Source organism: Anopheles merus, chromosome 3L (genome assembly GCF_017562075.2).
Source record: "Anopheles merus strain MAF chromosome 3L, AmerM5.1, whole genome shotgun sequence".
Classification (NCBI taxonomy): domain Eukaryota; kingdom Metazoa; phylum Arthropoda; class Insecta; order Diptera; family Culicidae; genus Anopheles; species Anopheles merus.
Window position 1 is genome coordinate 11,360,534 of NC_054085.1, and position 25,576 is coordinate 11,386,109.

General features: G+C 45.5%; 3 protein-coding genes across 53 annotated transcripts in view; 2 read left to right on the top strand and 1 right to left on the bottom strand.

Annotated features, from left to right (window-relative positions):
• Window positions 1-236: 236 nt before the first annotated feature.
• Window positions 237-2,827, top strand: LOC121599359 (zinc finger protein 501-like). Of its 2 annotated transcripts, XR_006005663.1 has the most exons (6): window positions 237-718; window positions 821-937; window positions 1,029-1,673; window positions 1,743-1,983; window positions 2,063-2,441; window positions 2,549-2,827. XR_006005663.1 is itself a non-coding variant. In XM_041927095.1 (5 exons), the coding sequence occupies exons 1-5, from the start codon at window positions 617-619 to the stop codon at window positions 2,332-2,334; spliced, it is 1,377 nt and encodes a 458-aa protein (XP_041783029.1). In that variant the 5' UTR covers window positions 237-616; the 3' UTR covers window positions 2,335-2,827. The 2 variants fall into 2 exon arrangements, 1 of the variants encoding a protein (XP_041783029.1); XM_041927095.1 differs by having other exon boundaries at window positions 2,063-2,827.
• On the bottom strand, window positions 2,450-6,375 carry LOC121599357 (kinesin-like protein costa). The gene is made up of 2 exons (XM_041927094.1): window positions 6,261-6,375; window positions 2,450-6,186 (listed from the first exon to the last, which is right to left on the bottom strand). Exon 2 carries the CDS (start codon window positions 6,175-6,177, stop codon window positions 2,845-2,847), a length of 3,333 nt encoding a protein of 1,110 aa, XP_041783028.1. The 5' UTR covers window positions 6,178-6,186; window positions 6,261-6,375; the 3' UTR covers window positions 2,450-2,844.
• A 1,408-nt stretch (window positions 6,376-7,783) lies between these two features.
• Window positions 7,784-25,576, top strand: part of LOC121600178 (Down syndrome cell adhesion molecule-like protein Dscam2) — a 54,542-nt gene continuing 36,749 nt past the window's right edge. For 34 of the 50 annotated variants that reach the window (XM_041928528.1, XM_041928536.1, XM_041928527.1 and 31 more), the window contains exons 1-5: window positions 7,784-7,946; window positions 8,349-8,726; window positions 8,999-9,328; window positions 11,494-11,682; window positions 22,794-22,943. In XM_041928528.1, the coding sequence (XP_041784462.1) occupies window positions 8,639-8,726; window positions 8,999-9,328; window positions 11,494-11,682; window positions 22,794-22,943 (757 nt within the window). In that variant the 5' untranslated portion in view covers window positions 7,784-7,946; window positions 8,349-8,638. Of the gene's footprint in view, window positions 7,947-8,348; window positions 8,727-8,998; window positions 9,329-10,622; window positions 10,794-11,133; window positions 11,299-11,493; window positions 11,683-12,302; window positions 12,465-12,678; window positions 12,841-13,930; window positions 14,102-15,572; window positions 15,735-16,285; window positions 16,448-22,793; window positions 22,944-25,576 lie in introns of all 50 variants that reach the window. The other 16 variants (XM_041928575.1, XM_041928558.1, XM_041928548.1 and 13 more) reach the window with 7 other exon arrangements.

Sequence of the window (25,576 nt, forward strand, 5' to 3'; positions counted from 1 at the left end):
CCCCGGTAGTAAACACCTAGTTCGGTAATCGAGACTTTGGTTCCATGAGCGAAGTGCAAATCGTGTAATTTTGCACTGGATTGATTCCAATCGAGCTAACGGACGCGCTGCAGTTGGCCACCATACGATATTTGCATATTCCATCAACGACCGGATAAGCGAGCAATAGAGCGCCTTGGTGCAAGGTATATCATTAAGCTCGCGAGTCATATTGATAACTAGTCCTAGCATTCTATTGCTGCTGGCTACTACGTGATCCAGCTGATCCTTAAATGAAAGTTTTGTATCGAGCAAAACACCTAGATCCTTAACACATTGTTTTCGCGCCAAGGACTTTATTGAATACCCCTGACATTATTTAGATGTTGCCATGTAACCGGGAAAAATTAACTACCAATCAAAATGACACACACAAAAAGTTATTTGTTATAACGGCCAAAACAGTCAAGCCAGTTATACCAGTTTTAAATCTTTGACAACGCGCACTTAATTACACGCCGCACACTGTACTTACACTGTTTGCAATGCACAAACGTCAAACATGTTTTCCAATCCGCCACCAAAACAGTAAACAACTCAGGTGCAGTTGGAAAATTTTAGTTTTACCACCGTAAAAATGAAATTTTCATGTGCAATTTGTGCGGAAGTGTACAATTTAACGCACTTTAAGAAGCTGCTAGATGTGGCGGAAATATTTTCCCAGCTCACATCGCTGGAGGTATGTTTGGAAGGCGGCGAGAGGGCATGTAGCAAAGCCGTGTGTGCATTCTTCCGTCGCTTCATGTCTCATACTCACACACTTCTGTTTCCTTCTCCGCAGGTGTCCTCGTTAAACGAGGTAGAGCAGTTGAGAGTTTGTGAAATTTGTCACCAGAAATTGATCGATTTTCATAGCTTCCGTTCGCTGTGCGTTGCTGCCCACACCAAACTCTCGCAGGTACGGATTGACCGGAGTGTTTATGCCATTTTTTTTTGTAGGACATTACGGTTTCACATTCATTGTCTCTTTTTACAAACCCACATGGCAGGACCATGAAGAGCTATCCAAACTATGCATCGTGAAGCTCGATGAGGCGGAATTTCCAACCGACTGCCCAGGGGAAGATGGTACTGACGTATTGGCGGATAATGACGCCTCCTTCGAGGAACCATCGCTCGTAATTGAACCCATTACCAGCGTCGTTGTGAAGGAGGAACCAGATGCACACGAATACGACGAGGAACGGCCCCAGGACACAGCGAGCGAGGAAGAATTCGTCCCACCGGAGCCGAAAAGAAGGGGAAGAAAAAAGTTGGTCACCAAAGAGAAGAGTGCTCCGGTAACACGCCGGGTCGAGCTGGCGTGCCATTTGTGCGACGATAAGTTCCGCACCCAGAACCGGCTCGACGGGCATCTACGGATGCACCAGGGACTCAAACCGGCACTGTGCAAAGAGTGCGGCAAAGAGTTTGCCGGCTGGCGGAGCTTGCGGCGCCACATGAAGGAGAAGCACCTGAAGCTGGACATTGGATACTTTCCGTGCGATTACGAGGGCTGCACCTACTCGTACACCACCCGGAAGGTGCTGCTGCAGCATAAGAAGAAGCACGAACCGGGCTGGGTGAAACCGGTGCCGAAGAAGTGTGTCTGCGAAACGTGCGGCAAAACGTTTTCCTCCAATGGTTCGCTGAAGGTAAGGAAGGGATTATTTTCACTGGCTTGATTTAAAATTTGTCTCATATTTCATGCTCATGCGCTACAGAAACATACACTCATCCACACGGGAGAGCTACAGTTCCGGTGCGAAATCTGCGACAAGCGGTACTGCACCGCGTACAAGCTGAAGGTGCACGTGATGCGCCACCAGGGCATCAAGAACTACGAGTGTACCTACTGCGGGCAGAAGAAAACCACCCCGGACGAGCTGAAGCGGCACATGAACTTCCACACCAAGGAGAAGGTGCTGAACTGTGACCTGTGCGGGCAGGTGTTTCTCTCGTCTGGTAAGATACAAGAATTCACAGTCCAGCAAAAAGGCAGTTTTTAAATAATAAAAATGCAATTTTTCCTCCCTTTCCGCAGGCAATTATTCGCGACACCTGAAGATTGTGCACTGCGGGATAAAGAACTTTAAGTGCCCACACTGTGAGCGTAGCTTCGGGAAGGCGGAAACGCTCAAAAACCACATCATGACGCACACGGGCGAAAAGCCGTACGAGTGTGCGATCTGCTCGAAGCGCTTCATCCAGCAGTGCGCACTGAAAACGCACCTCAAAACGCACGACAAGCGAAAGAAAGAGCCAAAGCAGAGTAGTAGTAGTAGTAGTAGTAGTAGCGCAGCGGAGGTGCAGTAGGCCGCGAGAAGCGCGCCAACAGTTAAGTTAATTTAAGTTACGTTAACATTTAAGGCAGGCAGAACTGGAAGTATTTCACGTAATGTTAGCACAGAACAGAACTAGGGGTAGGTGGTTTTACGCTTTTTCGTGTGACACTTTATTAACCACAGAAACAATTTAATACATTGATAAATGCATCTTTGTGTGTGTGTTTTGTCTTGTACGCATGCAGGAAGAAATCTTGGGACGGTGAAGACTTTCCAGTAATCTAGCGTCTACTCGTAACAGTTTCGGGAGGTTTTTTTTCTCCACCCCGATCTTACATAAACACGCACACATACGATTTACAGGATGACTACATGGAAAACGGCTCGATTCAACAAACATTTCACGCTACGAAACTAACACCGAAAACTGAGCGAACTTTTGTTGCGGTTTGATTCGCAAGCATGTTGCGTTAAACTTCTTGTACATGTATATGCAAAAAAACAAAAAAACAGAGAGCTCTTGAGATTGTCGTTCCTCTTCCTACTTGCTACCCCCATCGCTCTGGATGATGATTTTGTTCTTCTCGCGCGTCACCTTCGTCAGCGAGGGCCGGGAGGCGCCCTGCAGCTGCTTGAGATTCTGCTGCGGTATGTCGGACTGGAAGATTTTGCGCTTATCGCTGCCATGGTAACGCGACAGCACCTGCAGCTTCGAGAACAGCTTGCTCTTGGGCCGGTGTTCCTTCTCGCCGAGCGCTGCGAGCGGCGGTTGCTGTACCTGCTGCACGACACCACCACCCCGATGAGCGAGCGCTGCCGTGTTGGAGCTGTGTGCCGCTGCTGCCAGTGCCCCCGGTTTGTAGTGGGCCAACTGTTTCGAGCTGTGGCCGGCAGCGAGCAGCGATGGCTCGGCGCTGGTCGTTGTTTCACCATCGTCCGATTCGTACTGCACGCGATGATGGTAGCGGGCCGCCCCGGACCCCAGCACAAACTCCGCATGGTACGGCGGCGGGTGCTGCTGCAGCGCATTGTCCGGTATAGTGCTCGTGATCGAGGCGGACGTGTCCGCCGCAAAGTGGCGCAGCATAAGATTGAGCTTCGTCTCGTGCTGCTTCTGCAGCGCCACAATGGACCGCTCCTTCTCGAGCCGCGTCTGCCGGATCGTGTTGGTCAGTATCTTCTCCTGCCACTCCCACGCGTCCCGTTCGCGCTCCAGCGCAATGAACTGCAGCTCCAGCTTGCGGCTCGCCTCCTTCAGATCCACCACCTTCTGGAAGTACTTGTACAGCAGCGTGCGCATCTCGTCCAGCGACAGCTTGTTCAGCCGCGCCATCAGCATCTGCTCGCCCTTCTCCCGCTGCAGGCTCTCGTCCGTATCGATGCTCTTCCGCCCGCAGATCAGCTCGTTCTTCATCTCGATCGCCGCATCGATCGCCTCGATCGCTTCGTCGCACTCGACCAGCTTGCGCTCCTCGTCGAACGACGGCATCTTGTCCTCGCGCAGCTTCCGATCGAGCTGGCACCGCTGCTCCACCAGATGGTCCCGCGTCCGGCGCAGATTGCGTATCTCGCACCGCAGCGACTCCTTCTCGGCGCTCTTCTTGTTCACGTACTTTTTCAAACTGCTCGACTTTTCCTTCAGCACGTGCTCGATGTGCGAGATGCGCTCGTTCATGTTGCGTATTTTGCTCCTGCTTTCCGTCAGCTCCTGCAGTGGCCCCGCGCTGCCGCCCTGCCGCACCGCCTTCGCTTCCCGCTGCGCCACCTCCAGCTCCTTCTCGAGCGACTCCTTCCGGTCGAGCTCCTTCTTCAGCAGGCGCTGCAGCACGTCCAGCTGCTTCTGCGAGTCCTTGATCGATTGCTGCAGCTTCTTCTTCTTGTGGCCCGACTCGCCCGCAATGAACCCGATCGACTCGAGGTCCTTCAGCCGCTGCTCGAGCTGTGATGTTTGGCTTTTCAGCCGATTGATGTCCTCCTTGTTCGCCCCGTGCACGACCGCCTTGCGCAGCTGCTTCTTCGCCTTCTCGTACTCCGCCTCGAGCTTGTGCTTTTTCTTGCTGAACCGCGACTTGGCGACCGAGCGCGTCTCGCTGTTCTCGATCAGATCGGCGATGTACTTCTGCTTCAGCGCGATCGTGCGCCGGATCTCCTCGATCTGCGCGTGCAGCGACTCGATCCCCGTCTGGCAGATGCGCAGATTGCTGCCGAGCGTGTCGAGCCGCTTGTCCAGCGCGGTCGGCGCAGCCGGGAGGGTGCTTTCGCCTTTCAGCGGCAACATCAGCGTCAGCTCGGTGCTGCTGGTAACCGTTTCGCTGTCGAAGATCGATTTCCTTCGCGCCGGGTTGTGGAACTTGCTCTCCTCGGTGCGGGTGGGCACCGTTTGCAGCTTCTGCTCCTGCCCATCCTCCAGCGCACCACCACTACCACCGCCACCACCGCCCATCGCGGGTCCCGTGGGGTGTGTTTTGAAAAATTCCTCATACTTCTCCATGATCAGCGTGTTCGTTTTCTCCTGGAACGTTTTCATGTAGCTCTGGATGCGATCGCTCACGTCCGTCAGATGCGTGCAGATGTCGGAATCGCTCTCGTTGTCGGAAGGAAACGCTTCCTTCCCGCTCCCGTGCACCGTCGTCGTGCCGTCTTCCACCTCATCGATCTCCTCGATTGGGCCGAGACAGGCGCGCGCTGGGTGGGGCGTCCCCGTCGGAATGCTGACCTCGGTCGAGCTGAAACAATCGTCACACTCTGCCTTCAGGTACAGCCACTCCTCGATCTGGCTGCGCTCCGTTTGGTTTAGCTCGCCCGTACTGAACAACTTCGTGAACAGACATTCGGCGTTTTTCAGCAGCTTCGCCCACTGCTGGGACGCAAAGTACAGCCCGTCGAGGTTGGTGTTCGGACCGGCGAGCGGATCGTGCTCGGGCTGGTCCACAATCGGCACGTTGTTGTCGGAGAACGTGTTCATCACCACGTGGTTGACGATCTCTTCCGCCCGTTCACCGAACTCGAGATCGCGCGCCGTACCCTCCGTTTCGAGCGTCGAGGCAGCCACACACAGCAGCAGCAAGGTTTGTGCCCGGCCCCCGAACGAATCCTTCAGGAAGGCGGTCAGTACGGACTCGTTGTACTGGTTGCTTCGCCGCACGACGATATCCTCCAGCTTGTGCAGCCCGTTGTCGAGCGGGCGGAGGTCGGGCCCTTCCCGCTCAGAACCGCGCAAATCGCAAAAGCTTATCGTAGATTGGCGGTGCTGATTGAGCCCCCCGACCGATGTCCACTGCTGCTCCAGCACCAGACTAAGAATACTGTGATTTTCCCCATTCCGTCGGTGAAGGCCCAACCCGAGCAGGGCGTACGTGTCCTCCACCGAGAAGCACTGCACCATGGCCGCATTTTCCAGCACGTCGATCACGTCACCGCCGGCCGTAATTTCGCTCCACGCAATACTGATCGAAAACATGCGCTCCGGGTGCGCATTCAGGCGGCAGAACAGGTCCCTCACAAAACACAGCACAATGCCACACTCTTCCTCCGGCGGTGGTGATGACGGTGAGCCGCCGGTCGTGGCACCGTACAGGGTGAAAGTTTTGCCCGTGCCCTTCGCTCCGTACGTGACGATCGAAAAGTCGTACCCCTCCAGCACGGACTCCATCAGCCCGGCGACGGACTCGAAGTACAGCTCCTGATTCCGGACGGGCGGTGTGCGTGAGACGTGCGAAAAGCGAAACGTTCGTCCGCCGGCACTGGTGAGGTGTGTTTCTGGGTCACTTTCATCTCGCTGCGGGTTATTATCATCCTTGCTGGTGCATGGTTTGTTGCTGTCCTTCGACGGATCGGACCACAGGCGCACCACAACCTTTAGCGGTATGTTCATGGTTTATTGCTAAAAGCAAAGGGGGATGTTAGTGATGATGTGCAGAAATAGAGAAACGGCGCAGAATGTGTGTTTCATCCTACCTTTTATTATGGCATCGAGGAACCGATTTGTGCGCGTTGCGAGAATGGCTGCAAGGAGATGTTTATTTTTCTTCGCCTTTAGTTTTCAAACGCAAAGGAGCCCGTTTGACAAGGTACAGACAGAAAAAAACGTCCCCCAGCAAAAGGATTTGACAGCAGAGTGACCAGAAAAACCGCGTAGGGCATGAGATTAACCTTGTCACAGGCAACCAAAAAAAAACCGCATATTCCAGGCAACCGGGCTACTCGGGCAGATGCTATGGAGGCTTAAAACATTTGAGTGCGCAATCCAATATCGATGCAATACTGTTTTAAAAATTGAATAAACTAATTTAGTTTCTATAACTGTGCATAAATTGGCTCTACTCACTACCGTTTTTATGATAGAGCTTTTCAAAGTGGACAGGGTTTTTTTTTAATAGAGGACGCAAAAATATTTCTTAGTACTTTACAAAATTTTCACAGAAAAATGGCACTAATAGTTTTGAGGACTGTATATTACACGTCTAGCATACATTTTCCAGATTTTTCCTATGAGAAATTAAAAACATGAATACGTCGATTTAACTGTATTCCTACCGATTTTTGATATGACTACCGAATCACAGTCGTTTAGTGGGTTTGTGACACTTGTGTCACCTTGAAATATATTAAGAATGCATATGGAATGGTCATTTGAAACATTCGTTTTGCAATTCACTCCCCCCCCCCCCCCCCACCTGGCACAAAACTTTTATTGCGCTGAGTTTCAAATTTTAAAATCTACTGAAAACTTTAGATAAAATATTAGCACCGACAAACCGACGTGACACTTCGAACAAAATGAGCTTCAAAAGTTGTCTCCTTATTTCAAAACACTAGCGCCATCTCTATAATGATTCGCTTACTACACTGACACAGAGAAGAAACTGCAAAACCCCCTTTTTGTTTTTCTTCGCAAATTCCAATGCGTATTGTTTTATGTACTTCTCACATCTTTTGCATTGATTTAGAAAATTATAAAATGTTTTTCCTGGGTGTTTTTTCCAATAATTCTTACAAGATCTTGCCTCACGCTTCCTTCGTAATTTGTATTTAGAAAAATTGTTTACATCGAAGCAGCAGTGAACAGAGCTTACTTTGACAGAAGTGTTCGCCTCACTGGTAAATGACAGTACTTTCCTGTGGGACACTTTTGTAACACCAGTGTCACGTCGGTTTGTCGGTGATATTAGTGCTGCTACTAAATTCCGCCAAACTAATCTGGTCATACTGTCTGACAATAAAAACTTGGCCCGGCAAGGACGAAGATGGTTAGAACAATTTATGCCAAAAAGTGGTAAAAATTGCACTTAAATCATTCAGTCCCTGTATAAATAACTTTTCTAATTTCTCGTGTTAATGCACAACCAAAACAAACCCTCAAAAACTCATCTCCAACATGGCGCCCGATGCCTTCAATGGCGCAACCCGCCTCAGCCGTCACCTGTCAAAGCGCTTTTTGCGTTTGTGTTTTTTTCTTCTCCCGTTCATCGGACCCCGGCTGCACAGCAGAAGAGCAGACACAAAACATAGCATTTGGTGTTTGGTGGGTGAGGAAGTCGTGCCCTGAAAGTGGTCCGCTGAAAAAGATCCGTGTGTGAAGAAAAATCGAATTTTCACTGTGAATACTCGTGCAAATCAACATCCCTGCCGTACAGCACCTGGGTAAGGAGCGGAAGTTACACAATTTAGTCCGTGCGGAAAAGCGTCCCATCGTCTCCGTCGCCCCGGACGTGTATCCTTTTTTCCAGTAGCAGCAGCAGCAGCACACACATACACACGGGTGGTGCTGCTTCCTGTTTTCCCATTGCATTGGCGTGAATGGTTGTGAAAATTCTTTGCCTTTTACCATCCCTGCTGGAGAGTGTTGTGAAATTCTTGGCCCTTCCTTTGTAGGGAAAATTGCATCCGCTGCCCGCACTACTGTTCATGTCCTGCATGTCCTGGTGGGAGCGGTACCAAAAACCCCCCCACCTCCCCGCACAACCCAGCCCCGACTAATCGATTTTATTTTCCATGCGTCAACTTTCTTTCACGCTCCCTCCCGGTCGGTGTTTCTGGCGTCAGGCGCGTGTATCCTTTCGTGTTCGCGGGAGGAGTGAGCGAAAGCAGCCCCGTCGTCGTTTTCCCCTCGCTCTCAAGGTGCTGGAGCTCCCGGTGGTGCTCCAGACACAGGATTCAATCCACCGCCACCACCACCGAGTGTGTGCGACGGCATATTAAAAGCGAAAAATCTTAGTGTAAGCGTGTGTCTGTGTGCGAGCGCAAAAAAGGACTCTCCGTTGGGCGTAATCGCACGGCCAACTGCAGCCGGAAGCATACAAAAAAGGAGCAAAAAACAACAACTTCCCCCAAAGATGGTGATGCTGGTTCGCGAGACATCGCGTACCGTGGCAATCGCGACCGCGTTGCTCTGCCTATTAAGTGGCTTCAATTGTCTCAATGGTGAGTAGATGTGGCCGATGGTGTTGCTTGTTACAGTGGTTACCTTTTTTGATTGGATTGGTGACCCGGTCTCGACATCAAAAAAAAAAAGGAAAAGAATTGCCAATAGCCGCTTCTTGGCCTGCTAGATTGGGATTTCTTTATTAGCAAGAAGAGGCTTGTGTGTGCGTGTGTGGGAAAGTCGTTCTATTTTTTCTTAAATAGAAAATTACCCACGCTTGAGGGGAAAGAGCGGGGCCTTTTCTAATTGTTTTTCTCTCATTCAACAACAGGAGTGGCCGGCGCAGGCAAGGTGGACGACTCGAAGGGTCCGGTCTTCCTGAAGGAACCAACGAACCGTATTGATTTTTCCAACTCGACCGGTGCGGTCGTGGAGTGCAGCGCAACCGGTAACCCGCCCCCGGAAATGATCTGGATCCGCAGCGACGGTACGGCGGTCGGCGATGTGCCCGGACTGCGGCAGATCCTGCCGAACGGCAATCTGGTGTTTCCGCCGTTCCGCGCCGAGGACTACCGGCAGGAGGTGCACGCCCAGGTGTACGCCTGCATGGCCAAGAACCAGTTCGGGTCGGTGATTTCGCGCGACGTCAACGTACGGGCCGGTAAGTGTGCTGTGGCGGTGTGGTGTCTTCTCTTTCTCTTCTTTGCTTGTAGGTTGTGGAAATGTGGGCACAGCTCCGTACGAAAAGAAAAAAAAACATCTGCCCGGGGTTTGTGGTGCAGGCCGAACATGGAGCTCAAAGCGCAAAGAAGGATTATGTGAGCGTGTGTGTGTTTTAGTGAGAGAAAATACGAAAAAAAGGATAATCTAGATCCTTTTTTCGTCCTCTTTGTGTGAGTGCTCTTCGTTCAGTGTGGAAGCTGCCGAAATTGAGGATGCCCGTGAAATGAAGGAATGGTAAAAATGCCATGTGTTTCTCCAACAACAACAAAAAAAGTCGTGCATTCTTACAGTGTGAGGAAAATTACATGCTTCGAAGAGCATTTATGTGAATCGTCTCTGTATGTGTGGTGTGTGAAGCGTAACCGACCGACGAAAGGTCGAAGCAAAGAAGGCGGGTGCCATTAAGAATGGAAATGGAAGACGAAAAGAATTCCCTTTCGTTAGTGGTGGTGTTGGAAAGAAATGGGCGAAACGAGCTAAAAAGAATGTGAAAGAAGTGAAAAAAGGTGAAAAGTACCCTAATGGTGGTTGCTATGGTGAAAGAAGAGGGCCCTTGCCCAAACGTGCGATGAGAAGTGCATGGCAAGTGCGACCGATTGCCGATCGAAAAGTGTTTGTTGGCGAGTGTGTGAAGAAAAGATGAAAGGGAAAGAGGGCAATGTTAAGTGGGAGTGAGAAAAAAAAGTTCAATTGCATCTCGGTGTGTACCATAAAGTGCATTTTTGAATTAAAAAAGAAAATGAAAATGTATGTGCAAAAAAGAAAAGAGAAGTAAAGCGAATATGTGTGTGTGTGTGTGAAGTTGGTGGAGCAAATATGATTCCCTGAAAGAGGAATACCGTGTCAAGGATGATGCGTCATGATGTCCTCGTGCGTACGTGATGATAAGGATAACAAGCGGATTAATAAGCCAGCGCATCTCTGTTCCCGGCCGGCGGTCAACGTTCCGGGCAAGCTGCTAGAAAACCCCACCACACCACACCACACCACCCCACCCCGGGCAGAAAGGCAAATCATCAGATGATTTCGTACTGGAGGAGGAGCAGGGTGCCACGTTTTCCATGTTTATTGTCCCCCCCATTTTTAGGCTTTAAAACTTTTGCAGCTCAAGAAGGTTTCCACCAAGAAGTTGGGTGTTTGTTCAGGCGCCTTTGCTTTTCCCTTTCTCTCTACTTCACGTGATCTTAATCGTTCGGTTTGTTGTTGTTGTTTGCGGTTCGAAAAAAAAACAGTCGTTTCGCAGTACTACGAGGTGGATGTCAACAAGGAGCACGTCATACTGGGCAATTCGGCCATCTTCAAGTGTCTGATACCGTCGTTTGTGGCCGATTTTGTCGACGTCGTTTCGTGGACCAGCGGCGACGATGAGGAGGAAACGCATGTCTACTCGGCCGATGCTTACGGTTAGGATTGAGCAGTGTTCTGCTGAGCTAAGGATAAGGATGAGCCCTCCCGGAAACTCCTTCATCGTTTCATTTCCTTCTGTTCTTTTGGCCATTTTCGATGAATTTTTGAATGATTGGTGTCCTGAATAGTTGCCCCGTGACACTTTTTTGGCATTTCCTTCTCGACATATCGTTACAACATTCTTTAAAAATAGTTTAATTTCGTTATGGACGACGAATTCAGTCCATCAAGAACGCTAGACGGACTAGGAAACTGTGTAATCGTTTCGCCAATCGCTAATTCTACTGCAATGTCCATCTTTTATTGGCCGTCCTCCGCCTGTCGGGCGCTTATCAGTGATCGCACAGTACTACGATGTGGACGTCAACAAGGAGTACGCGATCCGGGGCAATGCCGTCCTGATGAAGTGCCAGATACCGTCGTATGTGGCCGATTTCGTCAAGATCGTCTCGTGGCACACGGACACCAACGATAGCTTCTATGCCAACTCCACCGACGAGGGTTTGTGCTCCAGCCCGAAAGCTCCAATTCTGAGACGACCTCCTTTTCCCGTTTTTTTCCCATTGAACACGTGCGATCCTAAAATTATCGAGTAATTCGTTTTTTACTTTAGAGCCTTTATGAGTTTCGTATGATGGTTTGAGGAGTGCCTAGGGTGTTTGGTAAATGTTTTTGGTCCTTCCCACCCTTCTCCAGTGGTCCAGCAGTACTACGACTCGGAGGTGAACAATGCGTACGTGATTCGCGGCAATTCGGCCATACTGAAATGCTCGATACCGTCGTTTGTGGCGGACTTTGTTGCGGTCGTGTCGTGGAACGATGATGCCGGCAATGTCTATCAACAGCTCGACAACCGCACTGTCCAGTCAGCCGAGCTGGAAGTTGGTTCGTGTCTGAGAGCTTTCCTTGGGGGGAAATTTCGTCCAAAATTCCCTATCCCTTGTAAAAGCATTCCCAGTGTCCTTCCTTTGCCGGTTGTTATTAATTTTGAGGCTCTTCTAGCATTGAAGTATTAGTTTACTTATATTTCTATAGTTCTCCATTTTGGCCATATGTTTCTTTATGTTTCATTATCATGGAATCATTTCTTTTCTACTACTGAAAAAAAAACACAGTCGTTAATCAGTACTACGAGGCGGAGGTGGTGTCTGAGTACGTCATCAAAGGTAACACGGCGGTGCTCAAGTGCAACATTCCCAGTTTCGTGACCGATTTCGTGAAGGTAGAATCGTGGATCGGCAGCGACGGTAGTCTTTACAATGCATCGAGCTTCGATACTGGTACATCCCAAGGGTCTTCCTCTTAGGGCTAGTTTTACAGGGGTCGTCTGCTGTTCCCATTGGTCCCAAACTCCCATCCCCCAATCAAAATAGTTTCGTTACAACTTATTGTTTCAATGTAGCAATCTCTTTAAACACGGAAGCTTCCTTTTGCGTTACGTTTAACATGACACACGCCACGCGCTACTGGTTCGCGTGCACCTCCAACGTCTTCACCTTTCACAGTCATTAATCAACACTACGGTGCGGACATACTGATGGAGTACGTGATTCGGGGCAACAGTGCAATCCTGAAGTGTTCCATCCCGTCGTTCGTGTCCGATTTCGTGCGCGTTGAGGCGTGGATAGACGAGGAGAATAATGAGCTTGTTCACTCGGAAAACTATGGTTAGCAGCGTTTGCAGCGTCTTGGGGCAAAACGAAACAATCTCCCGCAAAATCATTCTCCCATCCCGCAATTCCTTCACCACCTGTCGATTGATTTTCAACATTTAAATCTCAGTTACAAAAGTTTCTTATTTTATCTTTTTGCTTTAATTTCTAAACGTCCTAAATCTCCATTTTTCGGTTATAAATACCTCCGTTACGTTGTGTATGTCAGTCATCAATCAGCACTACCAGCCCGAAATACTGACCGAGTACGTCATCCGGGGCAACTCGGCCATTCTCAAATGCTCCATACCGTCGTTTGTGTCCGACTTTGTGCGCGTCGAGTCTTGGATCGACGAGGAAGGCAACGAGCTTGTCCAGTCGGAAAGCTACGGTACCTACTGCTAGGATCCGACGTTGTCATTCGCTGCCCAACATTTCCCAGTCCTCCCCATAACCTCCCAGAATCAAATCCCGCAGATGCACCAATCCTTATCGTTTGTCGCTTTATGAAGGTCAGCACCCTTTGGTGGAAGTGTGTGTGTGTGCGTTTTTTTTTTTAGAATTATGGTTTGCCATTTTGTTGTCGTTTTTGCTCATAACTATGTTGTCATCTTCATCCTCCAGTCGTTAATCAGTACTATCAAACCGGCTCGGAAGACGAGTACATCATCCGGGGCAATTCGGCCATCCTGAAGTGTAAAATTCCTTCCTTCATTGCGGACTTTGTGTTCGTCGAGACGTGGCTCGATAGTGACGGGAACGAGTACCACTATCAGGGTACCGACGATAGCAATGGTGATTGCCGGGGGAGAGGGATAGGATTAGCAAGTGTTTCGAGATTCCTTCCTTCCCATTAACATCTTCCCAAATCTCTGTACTTCTCCCACGTTCGTTGGCTTTTCTTTTGGTTTAAAATTTACATTTGTTTCACTTAATTAGATGCAATTTTGAGCTAACAGTTTCGTTCCTTACTTTGTCCTCTCCGGTCCTCTGTTGCAGTTGTGAATCAGTTCTATCAGACGGACGGTGAAACCGACTATGCCATCCGGGGCAATTCCGCCATCCTGAAGTGCAAAGTGCCATCGTTCATTGCCGATTTCGTGCACGTTGAGGCTTGGATCGATAACGATGGCATCGAGTATCATAGCGGAGAGCATGATTACGGTTGTTTGTTTACGCTTGTTAGGTTTTAAGAAGCGAGGGAGAAGTTTGATCTTGGAAAGAGTCCCTGTTCCCTGTATCCTTTAATCCTTCCTTTTTGTTTTCTATCCTTTCTTCGATTATTTTGAAATAAAGTAGTCAATTTTGCACAGTTAGTTTCTATTTTAGGTCTCTTATCATTGCGTGATGTCCTTTCTTAAAAAAAATCATATTAATAAATAAAATCCATACTCTATGAGTTTAAAATGGTTCCAAGTTGTCGCGTAGATTTCAAGGTCCTCTCACTGTTGCTCTTCGCATATTTCACATCTCATCTCCAGTTGTCAATCAGTACTACGTGACTGAGGCCGAGAACGAGTACATCATACGGGGCAATTCGGCAATTCTGAAGTGTAAAATTCCTTCCTTCATTGCGGACTTTGTGTCGATCGATGCCTGGATCGACGATTCGGGCGAGGAGTACAACCAAGCGACCAATAGCGAACAATTGGGTTAGCTAAAATCAAGGAGCCAATTCTTCAATGTTACTTTCAAGCCTGAAATTCCTAAATATCCCAAAGTTCCTCATCTTCCCGTGCTATGAATCTTCATGATACAAATGTCTTTTTTTGTTACAGAAAATCGTATTTTCTTTTTCCTTGATTTTGAAAATATGTTGTCCAATGCAAGGTTTTTCACTTGTTTTTGGTTGTTTCTCTTCTCCTATTGGGGCCCTTTATTCCACCACACTGTAGTGGTAATTCAAAGCTACGAAGCGGAAGCGGATAACGAGTACGTCATTCGGGGCAACTCGGCCATTATGAAGTGCGAGATACCGTCGTTCGTGTCCGACTTTGTCGCCGTCGATCTCTGGTCCGATTCCGATGGGAACGAATACTATCCGGGCGCAGAGCCAAGTGGAAATGGTAGGCGTGGAAATAGTACACCCCGTGGTCATGTTCGCTTGCGTCTTCGTCCCAGCTCCGTCTCCTGATTGTCTGATTTTCCCTGCATATCCTCGTTAGCTTTAAATCTCTAAAGAAAATACATTTGGTTTAAATTTTTGTTGGATTTATTTATGAATTTTGTTTGTCAGTAATAGTTCATCTCATACCCTCCTCTCATACGTTCGTTTGTTCAGTTGTACATCAGCACTATCAGATCCGGGTGAACGATGAGTTCGTGCTGAACGGCAATGCGGCCATCCTAAAGTGTCTGGTACCGTCCTTTCTGCAGGATTTCATTACCATCGAGTCCTGGGACATTGACGATCAGACTGTAATGATCGATGCGGATGAATCGACGAACGGTTGGTTTGCTTTGGCACCGTGGTTCATAGAGCGTTCGACTGATAATTCCTCTCCATCCTATTCCCCCCACATTCTCGACAAAGTCCCCCAGTAACATTTTTATGAAACCGATTGCTATAATTGCAAATTACAATCTGTTCCTTCGATTTAACCAACGTTCAGTTAATGTAGGTTTGGCAGAATAAGATTATCATTGATTTCGTTAGCCTCAATGTTGCGTTCCGTGCCTTTGACGGGGTTTAAATGTATGTTCTTGATCCTGCAGTGGTCCACCAGTACTACCAGACGCGACTGACGGATGAGTTTGTGCTGAACGGCAACGCTGCCATCCTGAAGTGTTTGATCCCGTCCTACATTTCCGACTTTGTGTTCGTGGACGCCTGGTTGACGGACGAGGGTGAAGAGTATCTTCCCGTCACGGATGGTGGTTTTGGTAATTTCGAGCCCCAGGATCGTTGCTATCTTCCTCCAGCGATTCCCCCTTATATGTCCCTGATGCTTTCCCTTCATCGTCTTTAGTATTTGCGTTTGGAGGACTTTGAACATTATGTGAGGTCATGAAAATTTGGATTTTTGGTTTTGCTTTCAAATTAGAAGCAGGTTAGAAGAAGCGTCTTTATTTATCTCATATTGCTTGTTTTTGTATTTCTGGTTATTTGTTTCTTGTGTTCAGTGATCCATCAGTTCTACAATACTCGCGTGATCGATGAGTACGTGCTGAATGGTAATGCAGGCATCCTGAAGTGTCTGATACCGTCGTTCGTGTCGGACTTTATTAGCGTTACCGGCTGGTTGGCCGACGATGGAACGGAGATTGAAATGGATGATTCGACCGGTACGAGGGATAGGAAAAGGAATATTTTTACAATATTTTAAGAGTAGAGTAACTTGCTTGTGATACAAAATCCTTCCTCTCAAAATGTCCCCCCTATTTTCTCGGTTCTGCATTGGTTTAGAGTTATTCTGATATTAGATAATCGTCTCAAATATTCTATTGTTTTTGTCTTCTTCTTTGTTCTTTGGATTAATGATCTTAGGAAGTTTTCTAGATCGTGCGTAGTATTATGTATATGATGATGATGTTTTTCATCGATTATATATATGCTGTTTTGGATTAAATTATTTCACACTACTCCTAGTCAAAGTTAGTTGATGGTGTGTTGTCAAGATTAGATTTGAACTCGTGATCTTTGGTGTGTCAGGCCGATGGCATTGCCACGGCACCATGAGAGCGTTGCTACAAATCAGCGCTTAATGTGATATAGGTTCTGTTTAACATCATGTTTCATTGTTGATTGATTTCATCAAATATTCTTATGACATTTGTTTGTTCATGATTCATGACTGATCTTCTTCGATTTCATTCGTCTTTCCCCTGCTCTACAGTTGTGAATCAATACTATGAGGCCCAGGTGTACGATGTGTTTGTAATCCGCGGCAATACGGCCCTGTTCAAGTGCCAAATACCGTCGTTTGTGGCCGATCATGTCGAGATCATTGAGTGGACCGCAACCGATGGCACTAGTTTCAAGAAAGATGAAACGTTTGGTAATTTTTTTTAAATGAATAATTGCCTTTTTCTTAGTTGCTGTTGCGTATTTTCCCTCCATCCAGTTCGCGTTTGTCTGGCGTTTTTGATGTTCTGTTTTAATTTTTGTTCGGTTTAATAATGGTGTCATGATTATCTTACGAGTAAAGTCAATTTGTTGTCATGTTGTTGTTGAGATGTTGTTCATCACACTTTCTTAAAATGGCGTGCTCAGGATGCTTTTAATTTAGTTTTAGCTTAATTTTTTTTGTTGATTTACTTTTGCTTTGTTTGAATTATTTTGATGATTGGCACTGTTTTTGTTTTATTTTCATCCCAGTTCCTCTTTCCTTCTCCAACTCTCCATGGGTCTCACGGCCTACCATTTCCCTGCGATCCTCCTTCCCGGTAGTTTGTAAGATAGTTCGTAAGCGTTGTCGATCGATTTGAAATTCATTCAATTTAGCACTCGTTCTCCGCGTTCCAAGCAAACACTTGCGAATGAGAAGAAAACGAAAATAACGTAAACAAACCTACAGCGCTTGCACAAAAAAGAAAAACACCAAACAGATGGTTTTGATCTTTTATTTTTATTTTTTTTTGTGATTCACTTTTTAGCTTCCATCGTTGATTGCGGTTACGGCAGGTGTTTGTAATGAAAATTAAAACTCCAAAAAAGCTTCATACATACACACCCGTATGTTTTTGTGTGTCTTAATTCGTAATGCTACAGTTTTGCTTCCCGCTTTACCACCATATTCGTCATCGTCGTCGTCGTTGTCGTGTGGCAGGATAATATTGTGAAGAAAGCTTCGTGCCTTGCCGCTCGTAAGATCGAAGGTGATCTTGAATGCGTATGGGGTCTGTCCGTTCGTGCTGGGTGATCAACAAGAGAGAGAAAAAAAACGCGATCTTCCCACTGCCGGCCTCGTTTATTCAATCTATCCAATCGTGGCAGCTGTGGTGGCGATGGTTGATGTAAACATATATCCTCTACCCACCAACGGCACCAAACAACGGTTCAAGAAAGCGGTCCAGTTGGTGGAGTTGCAGTGAGACAAATTGAAAATAGAAAGAAGAAGAAAGCGCGACTATTTTCTTCAAACCATTTGGGTGTTTGCTGTGCATGGTGCATGGAGTGGCAGAACTACTTTGCCAAAATGCCATCCAACTTCGCGAAACAACTTGATTTTCAGTCCCGCCCGAAATGCTCTCGTTAGAAAGCATTGGTTGGACAAACATTTGGTCCACACATGTGTGTGTGGGTCGTGGTGCTTGTTTGTGAATTGAAGCTGACTCACTGTATGTCACCGCGTTTAGCATGCGTGCCCGAGGGAAACAAGAGGGTGCAGCGAAAGATGAGAATGAAATGATTATTTTTTGTTGTTTTGCGTTCGTCTTTTTTTTTTTTTGCTGCCAATCATCACGACGCCAAACGAGCGTGTACGTTTCTGGCAAAAATGCGCGTACGGTTGCGTTTATAATTTATGGACATTTGTGTGTGTGTAGTAGCCCGGCGCTAGGGTGTGCGTTTGCTGTGTGTCGTAGCCGAAGCGTAGCTTAATTTTTTACGATCCTTGCCTTTGCAAAAGACCGTTAGAGTCGGTTGCAATTTGTAACCGTCGGGCGGTTTGAATATTCGCGTTTGTTCATGCGTCGGTTGGGTTTGATTTTGTTTCCTTTTTTCGTCATTTTGAATCATTGGTTTGAAGGATGTAAATGAGAAGAATAATGCGTTGTGTTGGATTTTTTTTAAATTTCGAGATATTGCACCGTTTGCTTGAAGGATTATAAAAAGAAGCTTTTTTAAATCATTTTAAATAATAGATATTAATGAAACTGAATTTAACTGAGAAATGAATAGAAATGCATTAATGTTTCCTTTAAAATATAAACAAGATGACTATGTACTGTTTTTCAGAAGGATTTTTGACAGTTTATGTTATTTTATTGAATATTTTAAAATTACAAATTACAAATTACAAGTTACAAATTAAATAAATAAGTTTAAATCTGACGAACATTCTTGCAAAACCCGTGTAAGATCAGATTGCTTTAAAAAAATAGCGATAGTAGTCTTTTAAATCCTTTAAACAACCGATAATTAAATTATTTAAATTATTATTTAAAAAAATAAATATTTAAATCTAGTCAAAATATAAAAAAACTTAAAAAAAATATTAATAATGTTAATGCATATAGTAAATATATATTTAATTTGCTTTTTCGTTAATTTTACTTCTGTAAAATCATACATGAATTTCTTTTTCCAATTAAATTAATTAAAATTGTTTTTTTTTTCATTTCATTTAATCTTTTTGCCTCCTGCAATAAATGTGGGAAGAGCCCTTTGCAACATATTTTCTACTCTACCACCGCTACACGCACAATACGCACCCTGTTTTTTGTTGTACCAATCGCAACTCCATTCATGACAACCCCATAGTGGTGTGTCCTAGTTTTTTTTTTCGCTGACTCGAAAAGGGCGAGCAAAAGCGGCAATCCACGTTTGCTAGTGAGGGAAGTCCTTGGGAAACGGTTTTCGCGCCCAAAAACCTTTGCCCGCGAACTGCGCATGTGCCCGGGGCCACGATGTGTTGTTGCTATAGCAGCACAGAAGGAATCGATTTCGGGAGAAGGCACACACTATTTCTGCTCTGTTTTGCTGTCGGCTGGGAGTGGAGGAAAAGGAACGCAAGGATGGGGTGTTGTCACTAGGGCACTCACCACGCTTTTTTTTTGCATCGCGTTGCCATGGTGCTGCTGTTGGAGCACTCACACGGACGGTGCAAAGCAAAACACACGTTGGCTTCGGTGCAGCGCGCAACAGGTTGTGAATGGGCTGTGTGTGCCCACTAGTATTTAGTGTGAACGCTCACTAACACCCGTGTTGAATGGGAGACCGTGGCACGTGGGAAGGTGGAAAGTCCTGGACAGCCGTATGGTTGGTGTTATGCGTTGGTTGGTGTGAATCGCACACTATCGGACAGTTCGGGTTCGGCACATGCTCAGCAATCGGTCTGAAGGTTGACGTTCGTTAGGGGCCAAAAAGAGACGAACAGGACGGGGTTTGCACTGGGGTCGGTTACGGTTACGCCACGCTTTCTCGTAAAAAGCACGTGCTTTTTGGTGGGCGCCTGGCCACGCGGATTTTCCTGCCATACCGGCGTCGTTACAACCGGCCACTGCTTGGTTCAATGAACCGTGGGGTTTGTAGCAGTGAACGCGTTTGGTATTTTGTCGGTGTGTGTGTGTAAGTGTGGGTGGGGGATGAGGGGTAAACTAAAAAGAAATAAATAAATTCGCATATTCTACTGTCAAACGGTGGCGACAACGAAACGAAACGATATGGTGGTGAGTTACGAAAATTTAACGCGCCATTTTTCAATGGCGTTTAGGCACTTAAAAGAGCATTAAATTAGATTTAACATCGCATTACAAAGATCAAAATTCTTGAATATTTTAATAACATATTTTTCTTAATTTTCTCTACAGTTTGATGTAAATAAACATTTTGTTTTACGATTACGCTAGGGAAAAATGAATTTCAATCGGTCCACACAACAAAGGTAGATAATTAGATGGATAAGAAATAGAGCCGATCTTGCAAATTGATCACGTGTGGGATGCCGTTTGTGGATGCATTTATGTTGCGTTATTTTTAACCGCACGGTGTTACAGGAAGCGCGCATACTGGTGCTGGTAACACAATACACTGACGGAGGGACCCATCGTGATCTATTTTGGGACGAAGAAAGCAATAGCAGCACTATTTGTTTCCATCGGAGTTAGTAGGGCAATAGTGTGTCGATGCGGAGCAGCAATCGGCAGAATTTACGAAACGATTTCATGGGCTTTGTGGCACCATGAAGCGGAAATCGTATCGAAAAAGATATGAGTCAATCATTGGGTTGTTCTGTTCCATTTACAATGCAGTTAGAGCTATGGTATCAATTAAGAATGTTTTGTTTGCGGAAAACAAGATATTCATTACATTGATGATAGACTCAGATAGGGTTGACATACCTTTATTCTCTCAATAAAAGATATTCTAAGAATAATGCATTGCGCATTCCTATTGTCATTCAAATAATACAAAAGTAAAAAAGCAAACGTAAAGATGAAAATAACTACAAAAATTTCTAACAAGAACGTTCGAACTGCATCGACAGTGAAGAAGAACAACTCATCGATGATGTTTCCTTCTCAGACGATCCGCGTTTCGATCGAACTCAGCCGGCGACTCATTTACATACGGCACGCAACAGAAACAAAACGCTCTTCTCTTTTAGTGCGGAAGAAGCACCAAACGATGCTTGATTGCTCTTTGCACTCTTTGCTGGTTCGTTTGCGGTGGTGGTGGTGACCGTGGCGGCAATGGTTACGACAAATTCCAGCCATAATGTGATGCTAATGTTTACTCACGCGATGTTAAAGTTTTATGTCGGTTAAGCGGCTTGAATCAACACGAATCGCCTGACCAACCCCCCCAACCACATAGTGTCCCATAGTGGGCGGCGGCGGACGTTTAGCGGCATGATGAATTACAGGGTTTTACTGCTTGTTTTGAAAATCGGTTCATTATTTAATTTTTTTTAAAACAACCAATAATTATGAGTACATTCTTCAACAATTAACGTTGATAATCATGTGTTGAAATTGGTAATTGAATTTAAAATAGAAAAAAAAATAAAATATTAAAACCAGGTTCGGTCAGTATGAATTGAGGATCAATGATCATAATGAGCTTAATTTAAAATATAAATTTTAGGACAAAGAATACATTTTAAGGGGACTCAGAATAAATCATATTATTCTCAAATTATTCTAAAATAGTAGTTTTAGCATTTTTTGAACTTTTTAAATGAAATATTAAAAGCAAAATAAAACTATAATCTTTACTGTTAATAGTTACGCTTTTGTTAGAGTTTATGCATCTGCCGTCGTACAGGGGTTTCCTGGTCAGTTTGTAATGTTAACATTGTTATTCACGGTGTGCAAAATGTTATTCCACATCGATCTGACTTTTCAATTTCATTATATTTTTTTCTTCAGCATGATTTTCAACACCTCGACTATCAACGGGTGATGCGATCCGGCTTCAAACCCCGGTGAAAAAAAACTATAGCAGTAGTCAACCGGCTAATGTGTTAAAAGTGTTGAAAATCATTCTGATGACGTTAAACATCATGATGATGAAAATGAAATGTCAGATCGACGTGGAATAACATTTTGCACGTGATGATTAACAATGTTTACATTCGAAACCGACTTGGAAAACCTTGTATATTAGGCTTCATTGGAAGTTCATTAGGAGATTTTCAGCTGTATTTGTTTTTCCTTTCTTAATGAATATTATTTTAAATAGCTATATGAGTTTTTTTTCTTTTTTATAAAAATCATTCAATTTAAGGTAGAAGTGAGCATTATAAAAACAGATATATTTAATCCGATTTCATTTCATTTCCAATCGAAAGTGAATTAGATACTAAAAAACGAACAGTTAACCCCTGCAACGTGCACCAAACTAATAGAGTTGTCGCGCATTCCTCGTTTCTGTTGCGTGTTTTGTAATGTGTGTGTGTGTTGTCTGTAATTCTTTTTTCTCTGAGTCTTTGTTTTCGGAAATGCGGAAACGCCTGAGACGGAAAAGACTCACTGGCACACGATTAGCCCTACGTGCTCGCGATCGTTGTGACGAAAAGAAGGGTTTGGGGTAGGCAAGTAGATTCCACAGCAACATGGCGGCGGCCGCGTACTGGTCGGTGTCATCATGCCGGCAGACTCAACATGGAGATGCAACAGTTCCACCCGCATAGCAGCACAACCCTTCAATCGTGTGTTGGTGGGTGTGAACAGTCATCACGCAATGCTGGTTCATGCCTTTAACACGGAGCAGGAGGTGTGCTGGAAGGCGGTAGCTCTCGTTTTGTAGCATAAATTATCTTCCCCGCGCCATCTTATCTTTATTAGAACACCGGGCTAACGAGCCCGGTGACAGGAACTTGCCTCTCGGTTTCGTGGCAAGTTTGTTGGCCCTACAGGTTAATTTTCTTGGAAACCGAAATCTGTAGCTGCCCTGGATGTTGTAGAAAGGGGCAGGCCTAGAGCAAGATAAATATCGCTACAAAACGGACTTAAATGTCTAAACGCGCGCTCTTCATCAGACCCCAGCTCGCGCAGTATGACACCGACCAGTAATGGCATCCCGTTTGCATGTTGGAGTGTGAACCTAAGATATGCATGTTTGTGGGTTACACCCTACTTCATTGCTTGCGCATATAGTTTCTAACAAATTTCTTCTCTTATCTTCCCCGTCATCATCATCTACCCAAATGTCTGCGATCGTGCTGTCGCCTTGTGTAGACGGTAAATACATGGTGCTACCCTCCGGTGAGCTGCACATCCGCGAAGTGGGACCCGAAGACGGCTACAAGAGCTACCAGTGCCGCACCAAGCACCGGCTGACCGGTGAAACGCGCCTATCCGCCACCAAGGGACGACTGGTCATCACAGGTAATTTGAAGGCAGGATCGCTCGGCCACGACACGCATTAATAATGCGCCTGGTTCGCGCAGCTCTCAGCATCACTTCGGTCATCGCCACACACATATAGACTCATTTGTAGCCACAAACGACGGTCAGTAGTCGGCAAAGAAGTTCGGTAGAGTTTGGAGCAGGAAGTTCCGATTTTGGTTCGCTTCTTGTAGTTTCGAATGCAGAGCACGAAATCGCTCAAATATTAAGACACGTTGTGTGACGTCTGTCTGAGATGCCTTTGCCGGCTGCTGTCCGCTGGGAGACGCTGGTCGATCACTTGAAATATAATGTAAAGCATTCTCGCCCCACTATTAACGCTTTTTCGTTTCGTTTGTTCCTGGTCCGCGTAAATGGATCTGCGCGCGCGCGCCTATATTAAACACAGTATGCTTCATCACAGTAGTACACCCCTCCCGAGCGCTCTCACCATCATTGATATGCATTTTTATCACTCACTCTGTATGGGGGGGGGGGGGGCTGTGTGATCACCGAAGATCGCCTCTTTTAGGGCTAAAATACCACCACCCCCAGAATCATTATTATTGTACACCACACTTGTGGCACCGCATCATCTGCTTCGCGTACGTGTAATATAATCCCACGATCGATATGCGATATCTCCGAGACAGAAGTCTGTCGGAGCACTGGGCACAGTTAACTATGCTGCACCACGTTTACACTTCATTTCGACACGATACGGTTTGATGCGCATGTGGAAGGGGTTTTCGAAGTTTACTCACGTAATCGGAATGAAAGTGAGCCGATTATGCGGTAAATGATCGTAGAGATGCGTAGGGTTTTAATTGTGCGATAGAATCACCCAGGGTACGCGGCAATGGAGATACTTAGAGTAGCCGAATGTATTCTAATGCGTGATTAAACATTAACACGTGATCTTGTGGCGATCTTTTCATTATAAACTGTAATAAATTGAAGTAATTTGGGTGATAGTTCGAAGCAGAAGCAGAATTGTTATCATATTGAATTCAATATTGTACTTAAATTTTCAAACGAGATGCTTTACATTATTTTCTGAATCTGCCTATACGTGTCTATGTGTGATTTTAATGCCGAAGTGATTGCCGAAGCATATCGTAAGTGTTTGGAATCCGTGATCCGCGTTCGTCTTCACCCATCACACTAATCCGGTCGCGGTTCGCATTCCAAATTTCCTGTGTGTGTGATGTTGGTCTTACTCCTGCCCATTTTGCCCTCACCTCGATCATGCGCGCGCGCCCACCGATTATTATACATCATGCTTCCAATCACTTGCGCTAATTCCGTCATCCGTCATAAAAATAATAAAACCTCAATTCCATCGAATCGGCAGCTTTATCGAGCTCTTGATTTTATTTCTGTTTTGTTCTAAAATCGTAAAGATTTAACTCTGTGCGTGTACTGCACCAACATTCATGCAGTGTTACTAAATCATGTCACAACTAATATTGTGTACCATGCTCCTCATGAGTGTGCTCGGTTACATTTGTGTTATATTATGGATCGCGTGTTTTTTGTGTGCTGTGTGAATAATCGTTTCGCTAGTACAAGTTACTTGAAAGCAAGCACATGAGTGATGGAGCAATTGCTTCCGTTATTCCGTTCTCTGGAATTGTCGCTCGTTCAACGATCACTGCATGTTCAGCTTTCCATTAAAATCATTGGTAGGGTGTAGTAGCTCAGGAAGGCCACCTGTTGGAATTTGCTCGAGTAGAGAAATGTAAAGTAAGATTTCCATTATTAAAGCGATGAAGTCACTGCGTGCTTGAGGAATAGTTTAGCTTTTTCATGTAGATAAACGTGAATCTGAGTGGTGTGAGCACCAGATGTAGTATTTGTTCGTTATTAGCGTTTCATCTGCGCTGAGAGTTATTAGTCTATTTGATAGGTGACTAGACTCCTACATGGTCGGACGTCGTTCTAGTCCCATTAGTTTCAAGCTTGTAATAATCAACACGAGGTGAATTTGAGGATTTCATTCGTAAAAGTTTTTAATTATTCTAGGAACAGTTGTATATTAGGTTGTTTTACTAAAATATGTAGGAAAAAGAAGTATTATATCAGTATTGTAAGCACTGTAGGAAGAATAAAGCGTAATTTATCTTTCAATTATGTTGCTTCATTAGATTAGATAATCAAATTGCATTAAATTAATGTTATCTTCAATTAATTTGGTAGGTTTTAAAGTATTTTCTTAAATTGCTTATGTTTCAGTCTTTCCAATTACCTTAATTATCATTACAAGCGACCCTAAAATGACACTAATCGAAAGCTGAATGTACGTTGTGTGTTGCGTTGAAAGTGATGCGAGTTTTATCTTATTTTTATGACGCTGATGACCACCGGCAGCAAAATAAACAGAAAGAAATGCAATCTCACACTTATTTTGCTGCCACCACTAATCATAATTCCAAATCAAAACAAATTGCCTGAATGTTGGGATAGGGTACCCTGTGTTGCGTGTAGAAAAATTTAATGTCCGGGCACCTACTGGCGCCTGTTTGACGCAGAAGAATTATAAACTCAGTTTAGCAAAAATGGTTCCAAGAAATAGGTGTCTCAAATCAGATCGCTCGTGTTTTAACCATGTTGGTGTATGTGTTGCCCATAAA

Coding starts and splice junctions, on each gene's coding strand:
- LOC121599359 (XM_041927095.1), top strand. CDS start 617: ATGAAATTTTCATGTGCAATTTGTGCGGAAGTGTACAATTTAACGCAC. Junction 719..820: donor CCCAGCTCACATCGCTGGAG/GTATGTTTGGAA, acceptor CCTTCTCCGCAG/GTGTCCTCGTTAAACGAGGT. Junction 1,674..1,742: donor CCTCCAATGGTTCGCTGAAG/GTAAGGAAGGGA, acceptor CATGCGCTACAG/AAACATACACTCATCCACAC.
- LOC121599357 (XM_041927094.1), bottom strand. CDS start 6,177: ATGAACATACCGCTAAAGGTTGTGGTGCGCCTGTGGTCCGATCCGTCG.